Raw genomic sequence first — 19,315 nt, 5'->3', positions numbered from 1 at the left:
TGAGAGTCCGCCTGCCGATGCAGGGAACACGGGTTCATGCCCCAGTTCAGGAAGATCCCACATGCCGCGGAGCGGCTAGGCCCGTGAGCCATGGCTGCTGAGCCTGCACGTCCGGAGCCTGTGCTCCGCAGCGGGAGAGGCCACAACAGTGAGAGGTCTGCGTACCGGGAAAAAAAAAAATGCTGGAGTAGCAATACTCATATCAGACAAAATAGACTTTAAAATAAAGACTGTTACACGAGACAAAGAAGGTCACTATATAATGATCAACGGATCAATCCAAGAAGAAGATACAACAATTGTAAATATTTATGCACCCAGCCTAGGAGCACTTCAGTACATAAGGCAAATGCTAACATCCATAATAGGGGAAGTTGACAGTAACACAATCATAGTAGGGGACTTTAACACCCCACTTTCACCAATGGACAGATCAACCAAAATGAAAATAAATAAGGAAACACAAGCTTTAAATGATACATTCAACAGGATGGACTTAATTCATATTTATAGGACATTACATCCAAAAACAACAGAATACACTTTTTTCTCAAGTGCTCATGGAACATTCTCCAGGATAGATCATATCTTGGGTCACAAATCAAGCCTTGGTAACCTTAACAAAATTGAAATCGTATCAGTTATCTTTTCCGAGCACAACTCTAATGAGAAAGATATCAATTACAGGAAAAAGACTGTAAAAAAATACAAACACATGGAGGCTAAACAATACACTACTAAACAAGAGATCACTGAAGAAATCAAAGAGGAAATCAAAAAATACCTAGGAACAAATGACATTGAAAACACGACGACCCAAAAACTATGGGCTGCAGCAAAAGCAGTTCCAAGAGGGAAGTTTATAGCAATACAATCCTACCTCAAGAAACAAAAATCTCAAATAAACAACCTAACCTTACACCTAAAGCAATTAGAGAAAGAAGAAGAAAAATAACCCAAAGTTAGCAGAAGGAAAGAAATCATAAAGATCCGATCAGAAATAAATGAAAAAGAAATGAAGGAAATAACAGCAAAGATCAATACAACTAACAGCTGGTTCTTTGAGAAGATAAACAAAATTGATAAACCATTAGCCAGACTCATCAAGAAAAAAAGAGAGAGGACTCAGATCCGTAAAATTAGAAATGAAAAAGGAGAAGTAACAACTGACACTGCAGAAATACAAAGGATCATGAGTGGTTACTACAAGCAAATATATGCCAATAAAATGGACAACCTGGAAGAAATGGACAAATTCTTAGAAATGCACAACCTTCCGAGACTGAACCAGGAAGAAATAGAAAATATAAACAGACCAATCAGAAGCACTGAAATTGAAACTGTGATAAAAAATCTTCCAACAAACAAAAGCCCAGGACCAGATGGCTTCACAGGTGAATTTTATCAATCATTTAGAGAAGAGCTAAGACCTGTCCTCAAACTCTTCCAAAATACAGCAGAGGGAGGAACACTCTCAATCTCATTCTACGAAACCACCCTGTTACCAAAACCAGACAAAGATGTCACAAGAAAAGAAAACTACAGGCCTATATCACTGATGAACATCGATGCAAAAATCTCAACAGAGTACTAGCAAACAATCCAGCAGCACATTAAAAGGACCATACACCATGATAAAGTGGAGTTTATCCCAGGAATGCAAGGATTCTTCAATATACACAAATCAATCAATGTGATACACCATATTAATACACTGAAGGATAAAAACCATGTGATAATCTCAACAGATGCAGAGAAAGCTTTCAACAAAATTCAACAAACACCCATTTATTATAAAAACTCTCCAGAAAGTAGGCATAGAGAGAACTTACCTCAACATAATAAAGGCCATATATGACAAACACACAGCAAACATCATTCTCAATGGTGAAAAATTGAAACCATTTCCTCTGAGATCAGGAACAATACAAGGTTGCCCACTCTCAGCATTATTATATAACATAGTTTTGGAAGTTTTAGCCACAGCAGTCAGAGACGAAAAAGAAATAAAAGGAATACAGGGCTTCCCTGGTGGCGCAGTGGTTGAGAGTCTGCCGGCCGATGCAGGGGATGCGGGTTAGTGCCCCGGTCCGGGAGGATCCCACGTGCCACGGAGCGGCTGGGCCTGTGAGCTGTGACCGCTGAGACTGCGTGTCCGGAGCCTGTGCTCCGCAATGGGAGAGCCCACAACAGTGAGAGGTCCGCATACCGCAAAAAAAAAAAAGGAATCCAAGTTGGAAAAGAAGAGTTAAAACTGTCACTGTTTGCAGATGACATGATACTATACATACAGAATCCTAAAGATGCTACCAGAAAACTACGAGAGCTAATCAATGAATTTGCTAAAGTTGCAGGATACAAAATTAATGAACAGAAATCTCTTGCATTCCTATACACTAATGATGAACAATCTGAAAGAGAAATTAAGGAAACACTCCCATTTACCATTGCAGCAAAAAGAATAAAATACCTAGGAATAAACCTACCTAAGGAGACAAAAGACCTGTATGCAGAAAACTATAAGACACTGATGAAAGAAATTAAAGATAATACCAACTGATGGAGAGATATACTATGTTCTTGGTTTGGAAGAATCAACATTGTGAAAATGACCCTACTACCCAAAGCAATCTGCAGATTCAATGCAATCCCTATCAAACTACCACTGGCATTTTGCAAAGAACTAGAACCAAAAATTTCACAATATGTATGGTAACACAAAAGACCCTGAATAACCAAAGCAATCTTGAGAAAGAAAAAGGGAGCTGGAGGAATCAGGCTCCCTGACTTCAGACTATACTACAAAGCTACAGTAATCAAGATAGTATGGAAGTGGCACAAAAACAGAAATATAGATCAGTGGAAAGGATGGAAAGCCCAGAGATAAACCCACACACATATGGTCACCTTATATTTGATAAGGGAGGCAAGAATATACAGTGGAGAAAAGACAGCCTTCAATAAGTGGTGCTGGAAAGCCTGGACAGCTACATGTAAAAGAATAAAATTAGAACACTCCCTAACACCATACACAAAAATAAACTCCAGATGGATTAAAGACTTAAATGTAAGACCAAACACTATAAAACTCTTCAAGGAAAACATAGGCAGAACACTCTATGATGTAAATCACAGAAAAGTCCTTTTTGACCCACCTCCTAGAGAAATGGAAATAAAAACAAAAATAAACAAATGGGACGTAATGAAACTTAAAAGTTTTTGCACAGCAAAGGAAACCATGAAGAAGACGAAAAGACAACCATCAGAATGGGAGAAAATATTTGGAAATGAAGCAACTGACAAAGGATTAATCTCCAAAATATACAAGCAGCTCATGCAGCTCAATATCAAAGAAACAATCCAATCCAAAAATGGGCAGAAGACCTAAATAGACATTTCTTCAAAGAAGATATACAGATTGCCAACAAACACATGAAAGGATGCTCAACATCACTAATGATTAGAGAAATTCAAATCAAAACTACAATGAGGTATCACCTCACTTCGGTCAGAATGGTCATCATCAAAAAATCTACAAACAATAAATGCTGGAGAGGGTGTTGAGAAAAGGGAACCCTCTTGCACTGTTGGCGGCAATGTAAATGGATACAGCCACTATGGAGAACAGTACGGAGGTTCCTTAAAAAACTAAAAATAGGTCCACCATGTGACTCAGCAATCCCACTACTGGGCATATACCCTGAGAAAACCATAATTCAAAGAGTTATGTACCATAATGTTCATTGCAGCTCTATTTACAATAGCCAGGACATGGAAGCAACCTATGTGTCCATCGACAGATGGATGGATAAAGAAGATGTGGCATATACATACAATGAAATATTACTCAACCATAAAAAGAAATGAAATTGAGTTGTTTGTAGTGAGGTGGATGGACCTAGAGTCTGTCATACAGAGTGAAGTAAGTCAGAAAGAGAAAAACAAATACCATATGCTAACACATATATATGGAATCTAAAAAATAAAATTAAATTGTTCTGAAGATCCTAGGGGCAGGACAGGAATAATGATGCACATGTAGAGAATGGGCTTGAGGACACAGGGAGAGGGAAGGATAAGCTGGAACGAAGTGAGAGAGTGGCATGGACATGTATACTCTACCAAATATAAAGTATATAGCTAGTGGGAATCAGCTGCATAGCACAGGGAGATCAGCTCAGTGCTTTGTGACCACCAGAGGGGTGGGATAGGGAGGGTGGGATGGAGACTTAAGAGGAAGGGGATATGGGGATATATATATACGTATAGCTGATTCACTTTGTTATAAAGCGGAAATGAACACAACAATGTAAAGCAATTATACTCCAATAAAGATGTTAAAAAAAAGAGATACCATTAAGAAAATGAAAAGGCAAGCTACAGGCCAAGAGAATATATTTGCAAATTATCTGATAAACGATTTGTATCCAGAATGTAAAGAACTCTTACCCCTTAATGATAAAAATGGAAATATTCCAATTTAAAAATGGATAAAAGATCTAAATAAACATTTCATCAAAAAAGAAGATATGTTAATGGATAATAAGCACATGAAAAGATATTTAACGTATTTGCATTTAGGGAAATGCAAATTAAAACCACAATGAGATACCACTGTATGCCCATTCAAATACCTCGAATAAAAAAGATAGACAATACCAAGTGTTGGCAAGGATGTGGAAAAATTGGAATGCTTATATTTTTCTGGTAGAAATGTATAATCTTTCAGCCACTTTGGAAAACAGTTTGACAGTTTCTTAAAAGGTCAAACATACACTTATCATTTATCCCAGCAATTCCTACCAATGAGAAATGAAAATGTATGTTCATCCAAAGATTTGCACACAAATGTTCATGGAAGGATTATTCACAATAGCCCCGAACTGAAAGCAATCCAAATGTCCATCAACTTGTGAATGAATAAACCAAATATGATATATCCATATAATGGAAGACTATCCATCAGTAAAAAGGAATGAACTTCTCTCACATACTACATATAGATGAACCTCAAACACATTATTAAGTGAAAGAAGCCAGACACAAAAGACCACATAATACATGATTCCATGTACATGACATTTTCAGAAGTTGTAAACCTATAGAGACCAAAAGTAAATCAGTGGTTGCCTAGGACTGGAGGTGGGAGTGAGGATTGGCTGTTTATGACGTCAAGGGAACTTTTTGCAGTGATGGAAATTTTTTAGAACTGGATCTTGGTAGTGGTTGCACAACTGTATAAATTTACTGAAAAACCCATTGAATTGTATACTTTAAAATGGTGAATTCTATAGTATGTAAATTATACCTATTAAAACCTGTTTGACAAAAGATGTACATTGTATTAGTTAGGATCTAATGAGGGAAGCAGAAGATTAAGATTATAACCAGTAGATTATATATATACCCTATATGTATCCATTGTATGTTTATATATAGGGTTTCTTACAGGGAACTGGCTTATGTAACTGTAGGGGATCATGAAGCAAGTCCACAATCTGTAGGGGCAGGCTGTCAGGAAGGAAAGAGCCAGAAAGGGGAGAGCACCTGTACACCTAGCTGCTGTTTGGAGTCTAACTCAGGGCATGTCTAAAACTTTTTAAAAGGACTTCCACTGACTGAGTGAGACCCACACAGATAATCTCCCTAGATTAACATCAATTTACAGGGGACTTGAATTACATCTGCAAAATCTCTTCACAGCAGCCCTAGATTAGTATTTGATTGAGTAACTGGGAGAAGGTGAGTGCATGATATAATACTGTCCTCCGTTCAGTTCTGTAGTTTAGCCTAACCAAATTGACATGTCAAAAAACCATCACAGAAAGACAAATATCATATGATATTGCTTATATGTGGAATCTGAAAAAATGATACAAATGAATTTATTAACAAAACAGAAATTGACTCACAGACATAGAAAATAAACTTACGGTTACCAAAGGGGAAAGGTGGGGGAGGGATAAATTAGGAGTTTTTGATTAAAATATACACACTACTATATATAAAATAGATAACAAATAAGGAGCTACTGTATAGCATGGGAAACTATACTCAATATCTTGTAATAACCCATAATGGAAAAGTATCTTAAAAAAGAATATATATATATATATATCTCACTTTGCTGTACACCTGAAACTAACACAACATTGTAAATCAACTATATTTCAATAAAATTTTTTAAAAAGACACTGTGACAAAAAAAATCACAAGTGTTTTGTTTTCCACAGAAAATAGTTTGTTTTTACAAGCTGGGAGGAATTTCAATTTGTTCATTCACTGACTCAAATGAAATTTCTAGAGGAACAACTGTTTGCTAGACACAATAGTGTAGGCTGTACTCTCATTAAAAAAAAATTCTTTACATGCCGACTGGCACATAGAAGATGCTCAAATATTTGTTGAATGAATATGCCATTAATACACCACCAGGATTTATTTATCTACCAATTTTATTTATGCACATGGTATTTGTGTAGGCTATTATCATTTAGATGGAGTATCCATTGTGCAGCCTCAAATAGCAAAGTTTCACATTTCTCTCTTCATGCATACTCAAAAAATTTACACAGCTTAATCTTCTCTGCCAAAAATTTTCTGAAAGAAGTGCTGTCTAAACAAATACTGGATAGAGAAAAAAGATAAATTAAAATCTTGATTAGTTATAATATTTACAGGGAAGTCGCTATGGGGACACTTGAAGACTTGATCTTCCTTGAGAGTGTTTATATAAATCTATTTTCCAACGGATCCGAATTTCCAGTCTTGCAGTTTTCCACAATTTGAAGATCCTGATTCTGTGCCCTTTCTAAGGGAAGAGAGTTAGGTAAAAAAGTCTCATTCACTGACCCTCCATTTACTCGAGTAATGAATTATTGTTGTGACAGGTAATCCTAATCTGTGGCACTCAGCAACTGCCTCTCCAGGCAACATTTGCCCAGTCTCTCTAGTTGCGATGGCGACAGTTTCTATGGCGACAACTTTGTTTCTACGCGGCAGGCGACTGCCCAGCTCGGCAGGGCGTTCCGGAGGATTCAACCCTGTTTTCTCTCTTCCTTTCACCAGCTCGGCAGGACCCCGTAGGGCGTTCCGGAGGATTCAACCCTGTTTTCTCTCCCGTTCACCATTAGAGAAGTTCATTGAACGTACCCCTCTTATCTGAGCAGCCGGGAAGTAGTGAAAACAATCAGAGAGGTACTTTCTTGTCCTCAGCTTTTCTCTTCACCCCTCTCCCAGGGGAGGAGATTTTGAACTGGGCGCCAGCAGAAACTGTCTTTTTCAAGGCAGGAATCTCCAAATTGTGTGGGCATCTGCAGCAAATGCAGTTGATATCACAGTTAATTATTCAGCATTTATATGACATTTTAGATTTCTTATGCACTTAGCATGCCTATTTTTGTTTGGTCATAGTATGGCTTTCTAGGAAGGTAGCAAAACTAAGATACAATAGTGATGTTTAAAAATATTAATGATGTTAAAGTAGCAGCTTTTTGGGGAGAGAGATTATACCTCAACAACTGGATTTTGTTGTTGTTGTGATTTGCTTCTTAGGGAAAATTTGAACTCAAAATTTTAGAACTGTACAGGTATTTAGAGAGCATCTAATCCAGTTCCTTAATTTCAGCCATGAGGAAACTGAAGCCCTCACTCACCGGGAAGTGACTGGCTTCATTTGTTCATAGCAATGAATGGTAGAGCTGTAACAGGAATCCCTGCCCATTTATCTCAACTGCCATCCTTGGGAAAAAGATATAAAGAGGCCTAGAATTTTTGGTATTGATATGTAATGAATATATCGAGGCTAGCTTTTACAATAATGGCTTTACGGACTTTTTCTCCTCAGAGTATATTTTAATCTTTAGGGGACCAAGATGTCAGATACAAACAAAACTGCCATTGCAGCAGAAAAAGAGGCTCTGAACTTGAAGTTACCTCCCATTGTTCGTCCCCTGGAAGACATAGGTGTTGACACACCAGCACAAAGTAAGCTGCTGAGTTACAGAAGATCCAAGGAGCAGCAGAAGACAATTAATCAGTTAGTGTAAGTAGCATATTAGTAAATAATCCTTGTTTGGAATTTGAGTGAAATAATTAGTGTTTGTATTCTCATAAAAAGTTTAACTATTTAGGTTGTTCATGGTCAAAATATCATCTTCAAATTCAAGTAGGAAAACAATTGAAAAAGTAATTGTAATGATAGTAAATGTTATATAGTGCTTATAGTGTTTATTCTAAGCATTGTTTTTATTGTTTTACCTATACTTCTCACAACAACCCTATACGATGGGTACTATTGTTATTTCTATATATAGATGAGTAAACTGAGGTGCAGAGAAGTTAAGTAACTTGCCGAAGGTCTCACAGCTTGAGTTTAGGCCCTGACAGTCTGGTCCTAGAGTTCACATACTTTGAACACCACGCTATTCCTCCTTGTGATATATTATAACCATACTGGTCCCTGAAAGTAAGACCAAGTAACTGGGCCTCTACAAATAGCATTACACTGGAGCAAATACTTAATAAAATACCTTGAAACTACTTGTACTTAAAATTTTTTTCTATACAAAAGAAAATATAGTCTGACATCCTACCCTTTCCGCTCCAATTTAGTGGAAATTAAAACTAATTTAGGTACCAGCTACCAAAGGCACTGATAAGGATGGTTCAGTCAATTCAGCAGTTACTGAGAATTTCCTAGGTACCTGATTCTGCTGGGCTCTAGGGATAAATAAGAAGAAAAAGATACTGAGCTCTGTACGCTTTGAACCTAACACTGAACTATAAAACGGGGAATTTCTCTCTGGTGGATTTCTGCTTCTCTTTCTGCATTCTCTTTCCCTCTTTGGTCTGCCTCCTTTATAGCTATTTTTGCAACTGACTAAGTTTTATTCTCTGTTACATTGTTGATGATCATATTGTTGCTAGTTAAAATAATTTAAGTTTTTGCTGATTTTACTTTCCTTAAAATAAACAGGTCTGTTAATCATATAACTTCTTTAAATTTACATTACTATTAGTCTGTCAATCTTCTAATCATATTTAAATCCAAACTTATAAGGTATATTAACTAATGGCAGTATATGTATTGTCAGATACCCTTTACCCCTTTAATTTCTAAGACTAACCAATGTTTCAGTAGATTTAGAGAATAGAAAAAGGGGTTCCTTAGGAGTTACATATTGTTCTTGCTCCAAAACCTTTTATAATCTCAGAATGTTGAACTACTTGCAGTTCCATATTTTTACATTTAGTGAAAAATAAATTTCACAATTGCTCCCTGCAGTTTCCTTCACTGAAAAGTCTATCTGAATACTTATACAGTTTATTCAAGGCTTAGTTTATGAATCACCTCCTCTGGAAAGCTTTCTCCTAATCCCCTTTGTGCAGCTTTAACCCTGTCTACATATTCTCTTACATTTATTTAACGGATATTAAATATCTACTGTTATCCAAACACTGTGCTTGTTACTAGAAAGACCACAGAGAACACAACAGAAAGGACTTTAGTCTTTCAGAAGCTTATATTCTGGTGGGAGGAGGCAGATAGTAAACACATTAAAAAAAATTATGTTAGGGGCTTCCCTGGTGGCTCAGTGGTTGAGAGTCTGCCTGCCAATGCAGGGGAAACGGGTTCGAGCCCTGGTCTGGGAGGATCCCACATGCCGCGGAGCAACTGGGCCCGTGAGCCACAACTACTGAGCCTGCGCGTCTGGAGCCTGTGCTCCGCGACAAGAGAGGCCGCGACAATGAGAGGCCCGCGCACCGCGATGAAGAGTGACGCCCGCTCGCTACAACTAGAGAAAGCCCGCGCACAGAAACGAAGACCCAACACAGCCATAAATAAATAAATAAATTTAAAAAAAAAAAATTATGTTAACCCTTTAGATGGTGATAAATACTATGAAGAAATAAAATAGTGGGATAGAGAGTGACAGGGAAGATGTTTCTAGGAACATTGCAGGAAAGTCCCGTGGAGGTGATATATAGAGATCTAAAGAATAAGAAGTTTGTCATTTAAATAAACATGAGAACACCACTGTAGCAAAGGGGATAGCAAGCATGAAAGCCCTGCAATGTGAATGCTTTCAGTGTGTTCTGGGAATTGACAAAGGTCTATGTCACTAGAGTATCAGGGACCTGGGGAAGAGTATTATCAGGTGAGGTCTGTGGATAGAGAGTTCCAGGAGTAAGGTGGGATGTAAGGAGTCCTGGGCAGAACAGAGCCCTCTGCTGGGACCAGTTCCTCGGAACACTTGGCTGAGCAAAGATCGAAAATTGTTTTGTAGCTTTCCAGATTCCCATGAATGAGCCACTTCTTCTTTGGCCACTAGGAATCCCTCTTGATTCAGACCAGCCTTCCTCTCCTTCACCATATGTAGTCTCTTACACAGTTCTTTGAAATTATCCAATTTTGTTTATTTATCTGTTTTTTGATTGTTAACACAGAAAGCAAAAACAGGGAGTGAAAACACTAGCTCTTACATTCTTCTCAGCTCTTTTTATTTATATCAGTAGAGAAAACACACTCCAGGAAATTATTGCTATATTAAAGGGTGACATTTATATATAAAGAGCTCAAGGTAGTTACGCATATTTATGTTGGGATCATTGCAGTGCAAGGTAGCTAGTGCCAACTAGCATACCAAAGTATAATCCTTGAAAGTATTGATCACTGAGAGCTAGGCTGCTCACAGAGAAAATGATGGATGAAGGGGAGTCTGGCCTGGGCCTTGACAATTAACAAAGAAAAGAGGAAGGAGGATATTCCAGGCACATTTTCTACTCCATGTGAGAAAGCCTTAGGAATTTTATTTTTAATAGATCTTTATTGGAGTATAATTGCTTCACAATACTGTGTTAGTTTCTGTTGCACAACAAAGCAATTCAACCATATGCATAGATATGTCCCCATATCCCCTCCCTCTTGAGCCTCCCTCCCATGCTCCCTATCGCACCCCTCTAGGTCATCGCAAAGCACCGAGCCGATCTCCCTGTGCTATTTTCCACCAGCCAACTATTTTACATTCAGTAGTATATGTATGTCGATGCTACCCTCACTTAGCCCCAGCTTCGCCCTCCCACCCCAGGTCCTCAAGTCCATTTTCTATATCTATCTCTTTATTCCTGCCCTGCAACTAGGTTCATCAATACCTTTTATTTTTTTAGATTCCATATATATGTGTTAGCATATGGTATTTGTTTTTCTCTTTCTGACTGACTTCACTTTGTATGACAGACTCTAGGTCCATCCATCCCCCTACAAATAACTCAATTTCGTTTCTTTTTATGGCCGAGTAATATTCCATTGTATATATATGCCACATCTTCTTTATCCATTCATCTGTCGATGGACACTTAGGTTGGTTCCGTGTCCTGGCTATTGCAAATGGTGCTGCACTGAACATTGTGGTACATGTCTCTTTGAATTGTGATTTTCTCAGGGTATATGCCCAGTAGTGGGATTGGTGTGTCATATGGTAGTTCTATTTTTAGTTTTTTAAAGAACCTCCATACTGTTTTCCATAGTGGTTGTATCAATTTACATTCCCACCAACAGTGCAAGAGGGTTCCCTTTTCACCACACATTTTTCCAGCATTTATTTTTTCTAGATTTTTTGATAATTGCCATTCTGACCGACGTGAGTTAATACCTCATTGTAAGGAGCTTCAAGGTGGTGGAAGAGTAAGACACAGAGTTCACCTTCCTCCCCACAAATACATCAGAAATGCATCTACATGTGGAATAACTCCTACAGAACACCTACTGAACGCTGACAGAAGACCTTAGACCTCCCAAAAGGCAAGAAACTCCCCACGTACCTGGGTAGGGCAAAAGAAGAAAGAAAAAACAGAGACGAAAGAATAGGGACGGGAACTGCACCAGTGGGAGGGAGCTGTGAGGGAGGAAAGGTTTCCACAAGCTAGGAAGACCCTTCATGGGTGGAGACTGCGGGTGGCAGAGGGGGGAAGCTTCGGAGCCACGGAGGAGAGCGCAGCAACAGGGGTCCGGAGGGCAAAGTGCAGAGATTCCCGCACAGAGGATCGGTGCCGACCACCACTCACCAGCCCGAGAGGCTTGTCTGCTCACCTGCCGGGGTGAGCGTGGGCTGGGAGCTGAGGCTTGGGCTTCGGTCGGATCCCAGGGAGAGGACTGGGGTTGGCTGCGTGAACACAGCCTGAAGGGGGCTAGTGCACCACAGCTAGCTGGGAGGGAGTCTGGGAAAAAGTCTGGAGCTGCCGAAGAGGCAAGAGACTTTTCTTGCCTCTTTGTTTCCTGTTGCGCGAGGAGAGGGGATTGAGAGCACAGCTTAAAGGAGCTCCAGAGACGGGCATGAGCCGCGGCTATCAGCGCGGACCCCAGAGATGGGCATGAGACACTAAGGCTCCTGCTGCAGCCACCAAGAAGCCTGTGTGCGAGCACAGGTCACTATCCACACCTCCCCTCCTGGGAGCCTGTGCAGCCCGCCACTGCCAGGGTCCCGAGATCCAGGGACAACTTCCCCGGGAGAATGCACGGCGTGCCTCAGGCTGGGGCAACGTCACTCTGGCCTCTGCCACTGCAGGCTTGCCCCGCATCCATACCCATCCCTCCCCCCAGCCTGTGTGAGCCAGAGTCCCTGAATCAGCTGCTCCTTTGACCCCGTCCTGTCTGAGTGAAGAAGAGATGCTGTCTGGTGACCTACATGCAGAGGCGGGGCCAAATCCAAAGCTGAACCCCGGGAGCTGTGTGAACAAAGAAGAAAAAGGGAAATCTCTCCCAGCAGCCTCAGGAGCAGCAGATTAAATATCCACAATCAACTTGATGTACCTTGCATCTGTGGAATACCTGAATAGAACACGAATCATCCCAAGTTGAAGAGGTGGACTTTGGGAGCAACGATATGTATATATTTATCCCTTTTTCTCTTTTTGTGACTGTGTATGTGTATGCTTCTGCGTGTGATTTTGTCTGTATAGCTTTGCTTTCACCATTTGTCCTAGGGTTCTGTCTGTCCGTTTTTTTTTACTTAAAATTTTTTTTTCTTAATTATTTTTTATTTTAATAACTATATTTTATTTTATTTTACATTATTTTATTTTGTCTTCTTTCCTTCCTTCCTTCCTTCCTTCCTTCCTTCCTTTCTTTCTTTCTTTCTTTTCTCCCTTTTATTAGGAGCCATGTGGATGACAGGCTCTTGCTACTCCAGCCAGGCATCAGGGCTGTGCCTCTGGGGTGGGACGGTGAAGTTCAGGACACTGGTCCACAAGAGACCTCCCAGCTCCACGTAATATCAAATGGCGAAAAGCTCCCAGAGATTTCCATCTCAACGCCAAGACCCAGCTCCACTGAATGACCAGCAAGCTACAGTGCTGGACACCCTATGCCAAAAAACTAGCACAACATGAACACAACCCCATCCATAAGCAGGGAGGCTGCCTAAAATCATAATAACGCCACAGACACCCAAAAACACACCACCAGACGTGGACCTGCCCACCAGAAAGGCAAGATCCACCTTCATCCACCAGAACACGGGCAGTAGTCCCCTCCACCAGGAAGCCTACACAACTCACTGAACCAACCTTAGCCACTGGGGACAGACAACAAAAGCAATGGGAACTACGAACCTGCAGCCTGCAAAAAGGAGACCCCAAACATAGTAAGTTAAGCAAAATGAGAAGAGAGAGAAACACACAGCAGATGAAGGAGCAAGATAAAAACCCACCAGATCTAACAAATGAAGAGGAAATAGGCAGTCTACCTGAAAAAGAATTCAGAATAATGATAGTAAAGATGATCCAAAATCTTGGAAATAGAATGGAGAAAATACAACAAACATTTAACAAGGACCTAAAAGAACTAAAGAGCAAACAAACAGTGATGAGCAACACACTATGTGAAATTAAAAATTCTCTAGAAGGGATCAATAGCAGAATAACTGAGGCAGAAGAACGGATAAGTGACCTGGAAGGTAAAATAGTGGAAATAACTACTGCAGAGCAGAATAAAGAAAAAAGAATGGAAAGAATTGAGGAGAGTCTCAGACCCTCTGCGACAACAAGAAATATACCAACATTCGAATTATAGGGGTCCCAGAAGAAGAAGAGAAAAACAAAGGGATTGAGAAAATATCTGAAGAGATTATAGTTGAAAACTTCCCTGATATGGGAAAGGAAATAGTTAATCAAGTCCAGGAAGCACAGAGAGTCCCATACAGGATAAATCCAAGGAGAAACATGCCAAGACACATATTATTCAAACTATCAAAAATTAAATACAAAGAAAAAATATTAAAAGCAGCAAGGGAAAAACAACAAGTAACACACAGGGGAATACCCATAAGGTTAACAGCTGATCTTTCAGCAGAAACTTCGCAAGCCAGAAGGGAATGGCAGGACATATTTAAAGTGATGAAGGAGAAAAACCTACAACCAAGATTACTCTACCCTGCAAGAATCTCATTCAGATTTGACAGAGAAATTAAAACCTTTAGAGACAAGCAAATTCTAAGAGAATCCAGCACCACCAAACCACTTTACAACAAATACTAAAGGAAATTCTCTAGGCAGGAAACACAAGAGAAGGAAAAGAGCTACAATAACAAGCCCAAAACAATCAAGGAAATGGTAATAGGAACATACATATAGATAAGTACCTTAAACGTAAATGGATTAAATGTTCCAACCAAAAGGCATAGACTGGCTGAATGGATACAAAGACAAGACCCATATATATGCTGTCTACAAGTGACCCACTTCAGACCTAGGGACACATACAGACTGAAAGTGAGGGGATGGAAAAAGGTATTCCATGCAAATGGAAATTAAAAGAAAGCTGGAGGGCCTTCCCTGGTGGCGCAGTGATTGAGAGTCCGCCTGCCGATGCAGGGGACATGGGTTTGTGCCCCAGTCCGGGACGATCCCGCATGCCGCGGAGCGGCTGGGCCCGTGAGCCATGGCCACTGATCCTGCATGTCCGGAGCCTGTGCTCCACAAGGGGAGAGGCCACAACAGTGAGAGGCCCGCGTACCGCAAAAAAAAAAAAAGAAAGCTGGAGTAGCAATTCTCATATCAGACAAAACAGACTTTAAACAAAGACTATTACAAGAAACAAAGAAGGACACTACATAATGATCAAGGGATCAATCCATGAAGAAGATATAAACATTGTAAATATTTATGCACCCAACATAGGAGCATCTCAATACATAAGGCAAATACTAACAGCCATGAAAGGGGAAATCGGAAGTAGCACATTCATAGTAGGGGACTTTAACACCCCACTTTCACCAATGGACAGATCATCCAAAATGAAAATAAATAAGGAAACACAAGCTTTAAATGATACATTAAACAAGATGGAATTAACTGGTATTTATAGGACATTCCATCCAAAAACAACAGAATACACATTCTTCTCAAGTGCTCATGGAACATTCTCCAGGATAGATCATATCTTGGGTCACAAATCAAGCCTTGGTAAATTTAAGAAAATTGAAATTGTATCAAGTATCTTTTCTGACCACAATGCTATGAGACTAGATATCAATTACAGGAAAAAATCTGTAAAAAATACAAACACATGCAGGCTAAACAATACACTACTTAATAACCAAGAGATCAGTGAAGAAATCAAAGAGGAAATGAAAAAAATACCTAGAAACAAATGACAAGGAAAACACGACGACCCAAAAACTATGGGATGCAGCAAAAGCAGTTCTAAGAGGGAGTTTATAGCAATACAGCCCTACCTTAAGAAACAAGAAACATCTCAAATAAACAACCTAACTTTACACCTAAAGCAATTTGAGAAAGAAGAACAAAAATAACCCCAAAGTTAGCAGAAGGAAAGAAATCATAAAGATCAGATCAGAAGTAAATGAAAAACAAATGAAAGAAATGATAGCAAAGATCAATAAAACTAAAGGCTGGTTCTTTGAGAAGATAAACGAAATTGATAAACCATTAGGCTCAATCAAAAAAAAAGGGAGAAGACTCAAATCAATAGAATAGAATTAGAAATGAAAAAGGAGAAGTAACAACTGACACTGCAGAAATACAAAGGATCATGAGAGATTACTACAAGCAACTATATGCCAATAAAATGGACAACCTGGAAGAAATGGACAAATTCTTAGAAATTCACAACTTTCCATGACTGAACCAGGAAGAAACAGAAAATATGAACAGACCAATCACAAGCACTGAAATTGAAACTGTGATTAAAAATCTTCCAACAGGGCTTCACTGGTGGCGCAGTGGTTGAGAGTCCACCTGCCGATGCAGGGGACACGGGTTTGTGCCCCGGTCCATAAGATCCTGCATGCCGTGGAGCGGCTGGGCCCGTGAGCCATGACCGCTAAGCCTGCATGTCTGGAGCCTGTGCTCTGCAAAGGGAGAGGCCACAACAGTGAGAGGCCCACGTACCACAAAGAAAAAAAAAGAAATCTTCCAACAAACAAAAGCCCAGGACCAGATGGCTTCACAGGCAAATTCTGTCATACATTTAGAGAAGAGCTAACACATATCCTTCTCAAACTCTTCCAAAATATAGCAGAGGTAGGAACACTCCCAAACTCATTCTGCGAGGCCACCATCACCCTGATACCAAAAGCAGACAAAGATGTCACAAAGAAAGAAAACTACAGGCCAATATCACTGATCAACATAGATACAAAAATCCTGAACAAAATACTTAGCAAACAGAATCCAACAGCGCATTAAAAGGATCATACACCACGATAAACTGGGGTTTATCCCAAGAATGCAAAGATTTTTCAGTATACACAAATCAATCAATGTAATACACCATATTAACAAATTGAAGGAGAAAAACCATATGATCATCTCAATATATGCAGAGAAAGCTTTTGACAAAATTCAACACCCATTTATGAAAAAAACCCTCCAAAAAGTAGGCATAGAGGGAACTTTCCTCAACATAATAAAGGCCATATATGACAAACCCACAGCCAACATCATCCTCAATGGTGAAAAACTGAAAGCATTTCCTCTAAGATCAGGAACAAGACAGGGATGTCCACTCTCACTGCTGTTATTCAACATAGCTTTGGAAGTCCTAGCCATGGCAATCAGAGAAGAAAAAAATAAAAGGAATACAAATTGAATAAAAAGAAGTAAAACTGTCACTGTTCGCAGATGACATGATGCTATACATAGAGAATCCTAAAGATACCACCAGAAAACTACTAGAGCTAATCAATGAATTTGGTAAAGTTGCAGGATACAAAATTAATGCACAGAAATCTCTTGCATTCCTATACACTAATGATGAAAAATCTGAAAGTGAAATTAAGAAAACACTCCCATTTACCATTGCAGCAAAAAGAATAAAATATCTAGGGATAAACCTACCTAAGGAGACAAATGACCTGTGTGAAGAAAACTATAAGACACTGATGAAAGAAATTAAAAATGATACAAATAGATGGAGAGATATACCATGTTCTTGGATTGGAAGAATCAACATTGTGAAAATGACCCTACTACCCAAAGCAATCTGCAGATTCAATACAATCCCTATCAAACTACCACTGGCATTTTTCACAGAACTAGAACAAAAAAATTCACAATTTGTATGGAAACACAAAAGACCCTGAATAGCCAAAGCAATCTTGAGACAGAAAAATGGAGCTAGAGGAATCAGGCTCCCTGACTTCAGACTATATACTACAAAGCTACAGTAATCAAGACAGTATGGTACTGGCACAAAAACAGAAATATAGATCAATGGAACAGGATAGAAAGCCCAGAGATAAACCCACGCACATATGGTCACCTTATATTTGATAAAGGAGGCAAGAATATACAGGGGATAAAAGACAGCCTCTTCAATAAGTGGTGCTGGGAAAACTGGACAGCTACATACAAAAGAATGAAATTAGAACACTCCATAACACCATACACAGAAATAAACTCCAAATGGATTAAAGATCTAAATGTAAGGCCAGAAACTATCAAACTCTTAGAGGAAAACATAGGCAGAACACTCTATGACATAAATCACAGCAAGATCCTTTTTGACCCACCTCCTAGAGAAATGGAAATAAAAACAAAAATAAACAAATGGGACCTAATGAAACTTCAAAGGTTTTTCACAGCAAAGGAAACCATAAACAAGTCCAAAAGACAACCCTCAGAATGGGAGAAAATATTTGCAAATGAAGCAACTGACAAATGATTAATCTCCAAAATATACAAGCAGCTCATGCAGCTGAATATCAAAAAAACAAACAATCCAATCCAAAAATGGGCAGAAGACCTAAATAGACATTTCTCCAATGAAGATATACAGATTACCAACAAACACTTCAAAGAATGCTCAACATCATTAATCATTAGAGAAATGCAAATCAAAAGTACAATGAGATATCATCTCACTTCGTTCAGAATGGCCATCATCAAAAGATCTACAAACTATAAATGCTGTGGATTGTGTGGAGAAAAGGGAACCCTCTTGCACTGTTGGTGGGAATGTAAATTGATACAGCCGCTATGGAGAACAGTATGGAGGTTCTTTAAAAATCTAACAGTAGAACCGCCAGCAATATGACCCAGCAATCCCACTACTGGGCATATACCCTGAGATAACCGTAATTCAAAATAAGTCATGTACCACAATGTTCATTGCAGCTCTGTTTACAATACCCATCCACTTGGAAGCAACCTAAGTGTCCATCAACAGATGAATGGATAAAGAAGATGTGGCACATATATACAATGAAATATTACTCAGTCATGAAAAGAAATGAAATTGAGTTATTTGTAGTGAGGTGGATGGACCTAGAGTCTGTCATACAGAGTGAAGTAAGTCAGAAAGAGAAAAACAAATACCATATGCTAACACATATATGTGGAATCTAAACAAGAAAAAAAAGGTCATGAAGAACCTAGGGGTAAGACGGGAATAAAGATGCAGACCTACTAGAGAATGGACTTGAGGATAAGGGGAGGGTGAAGGGTAAGATGGGACAAAGTGAGAGAGTAGCATCGACATATATACACTACCAAATGTAAAATAGATAGCTAGTGAGAAGTAGCCGTGTAGCCCAGCAAGATCAGCTCGGTGCTTTGTGACCACCTAGAGGGGTGGGAAAGGGAGAGTGGGAGGGAGGGAGACGCAAGAGGGAAGAGATATGGGGACATATGTATATGTATAACAGATTAACTTTGTTTTAAAGCAGAAACTAACACGCCATTGTAAAGCAATTATAGTCCAATAAAGATGTTAAAAAAAGAAAAAGGTACAGATGTAAAAAACAAAAAAAAACCTCATTGTAGTTTTGATTTGCGTTTCTGTGATAATTAGTGA

General features: G+C 39.2%; 1 protein-coding gene across 1 annotated transcript in view; it reads left to right on the top strand.

Annotated features, from left to right (window-relative positions):
* DNAH12 (dynein axonemal heavy chain 12) overlaps positions 1-19,315 on the top strand; it is a 229,191-nt gene that overhangs the window by 9,303 nt on the left and 200,573 nt on the right. Inside the window, exons 2-3 of the mRNA XM_060021479.1 lie at positions 7,069-7,197; positions 7,847-8,044. Coding sequence (XP_059877462.1) covers positions 7,875-8,044 — 170 coding nt within the window. The 5' untranslated portion in view covers positions 7,069-7,197; positions 7,847-7,874. The remainder of the gene's footprint in view (positions 1-7,068; positions 7,198-7,846; positions 8,045-19,315) is intronic.

The sequence above is a fragment of the Delphinus delphis genome, chromosome 10 (genome assembly GCF_949987515.2).
Source record: "Delphinus delphis chromosome 10, mDelDel1.2, whole genome shotgun sequence".
In the NCBI taxonomy this organism is placed as follows: Eukaryota; Metazoa; Chordata; class Mammalia; order Artiodactyla; family Delphinidae; genus Delphinus; species Delphinus delphis.
Note: the sequence above shows the minus strand (reverse complement) of the source record. Positions and strands in the feature narration are given on the sequence as shown.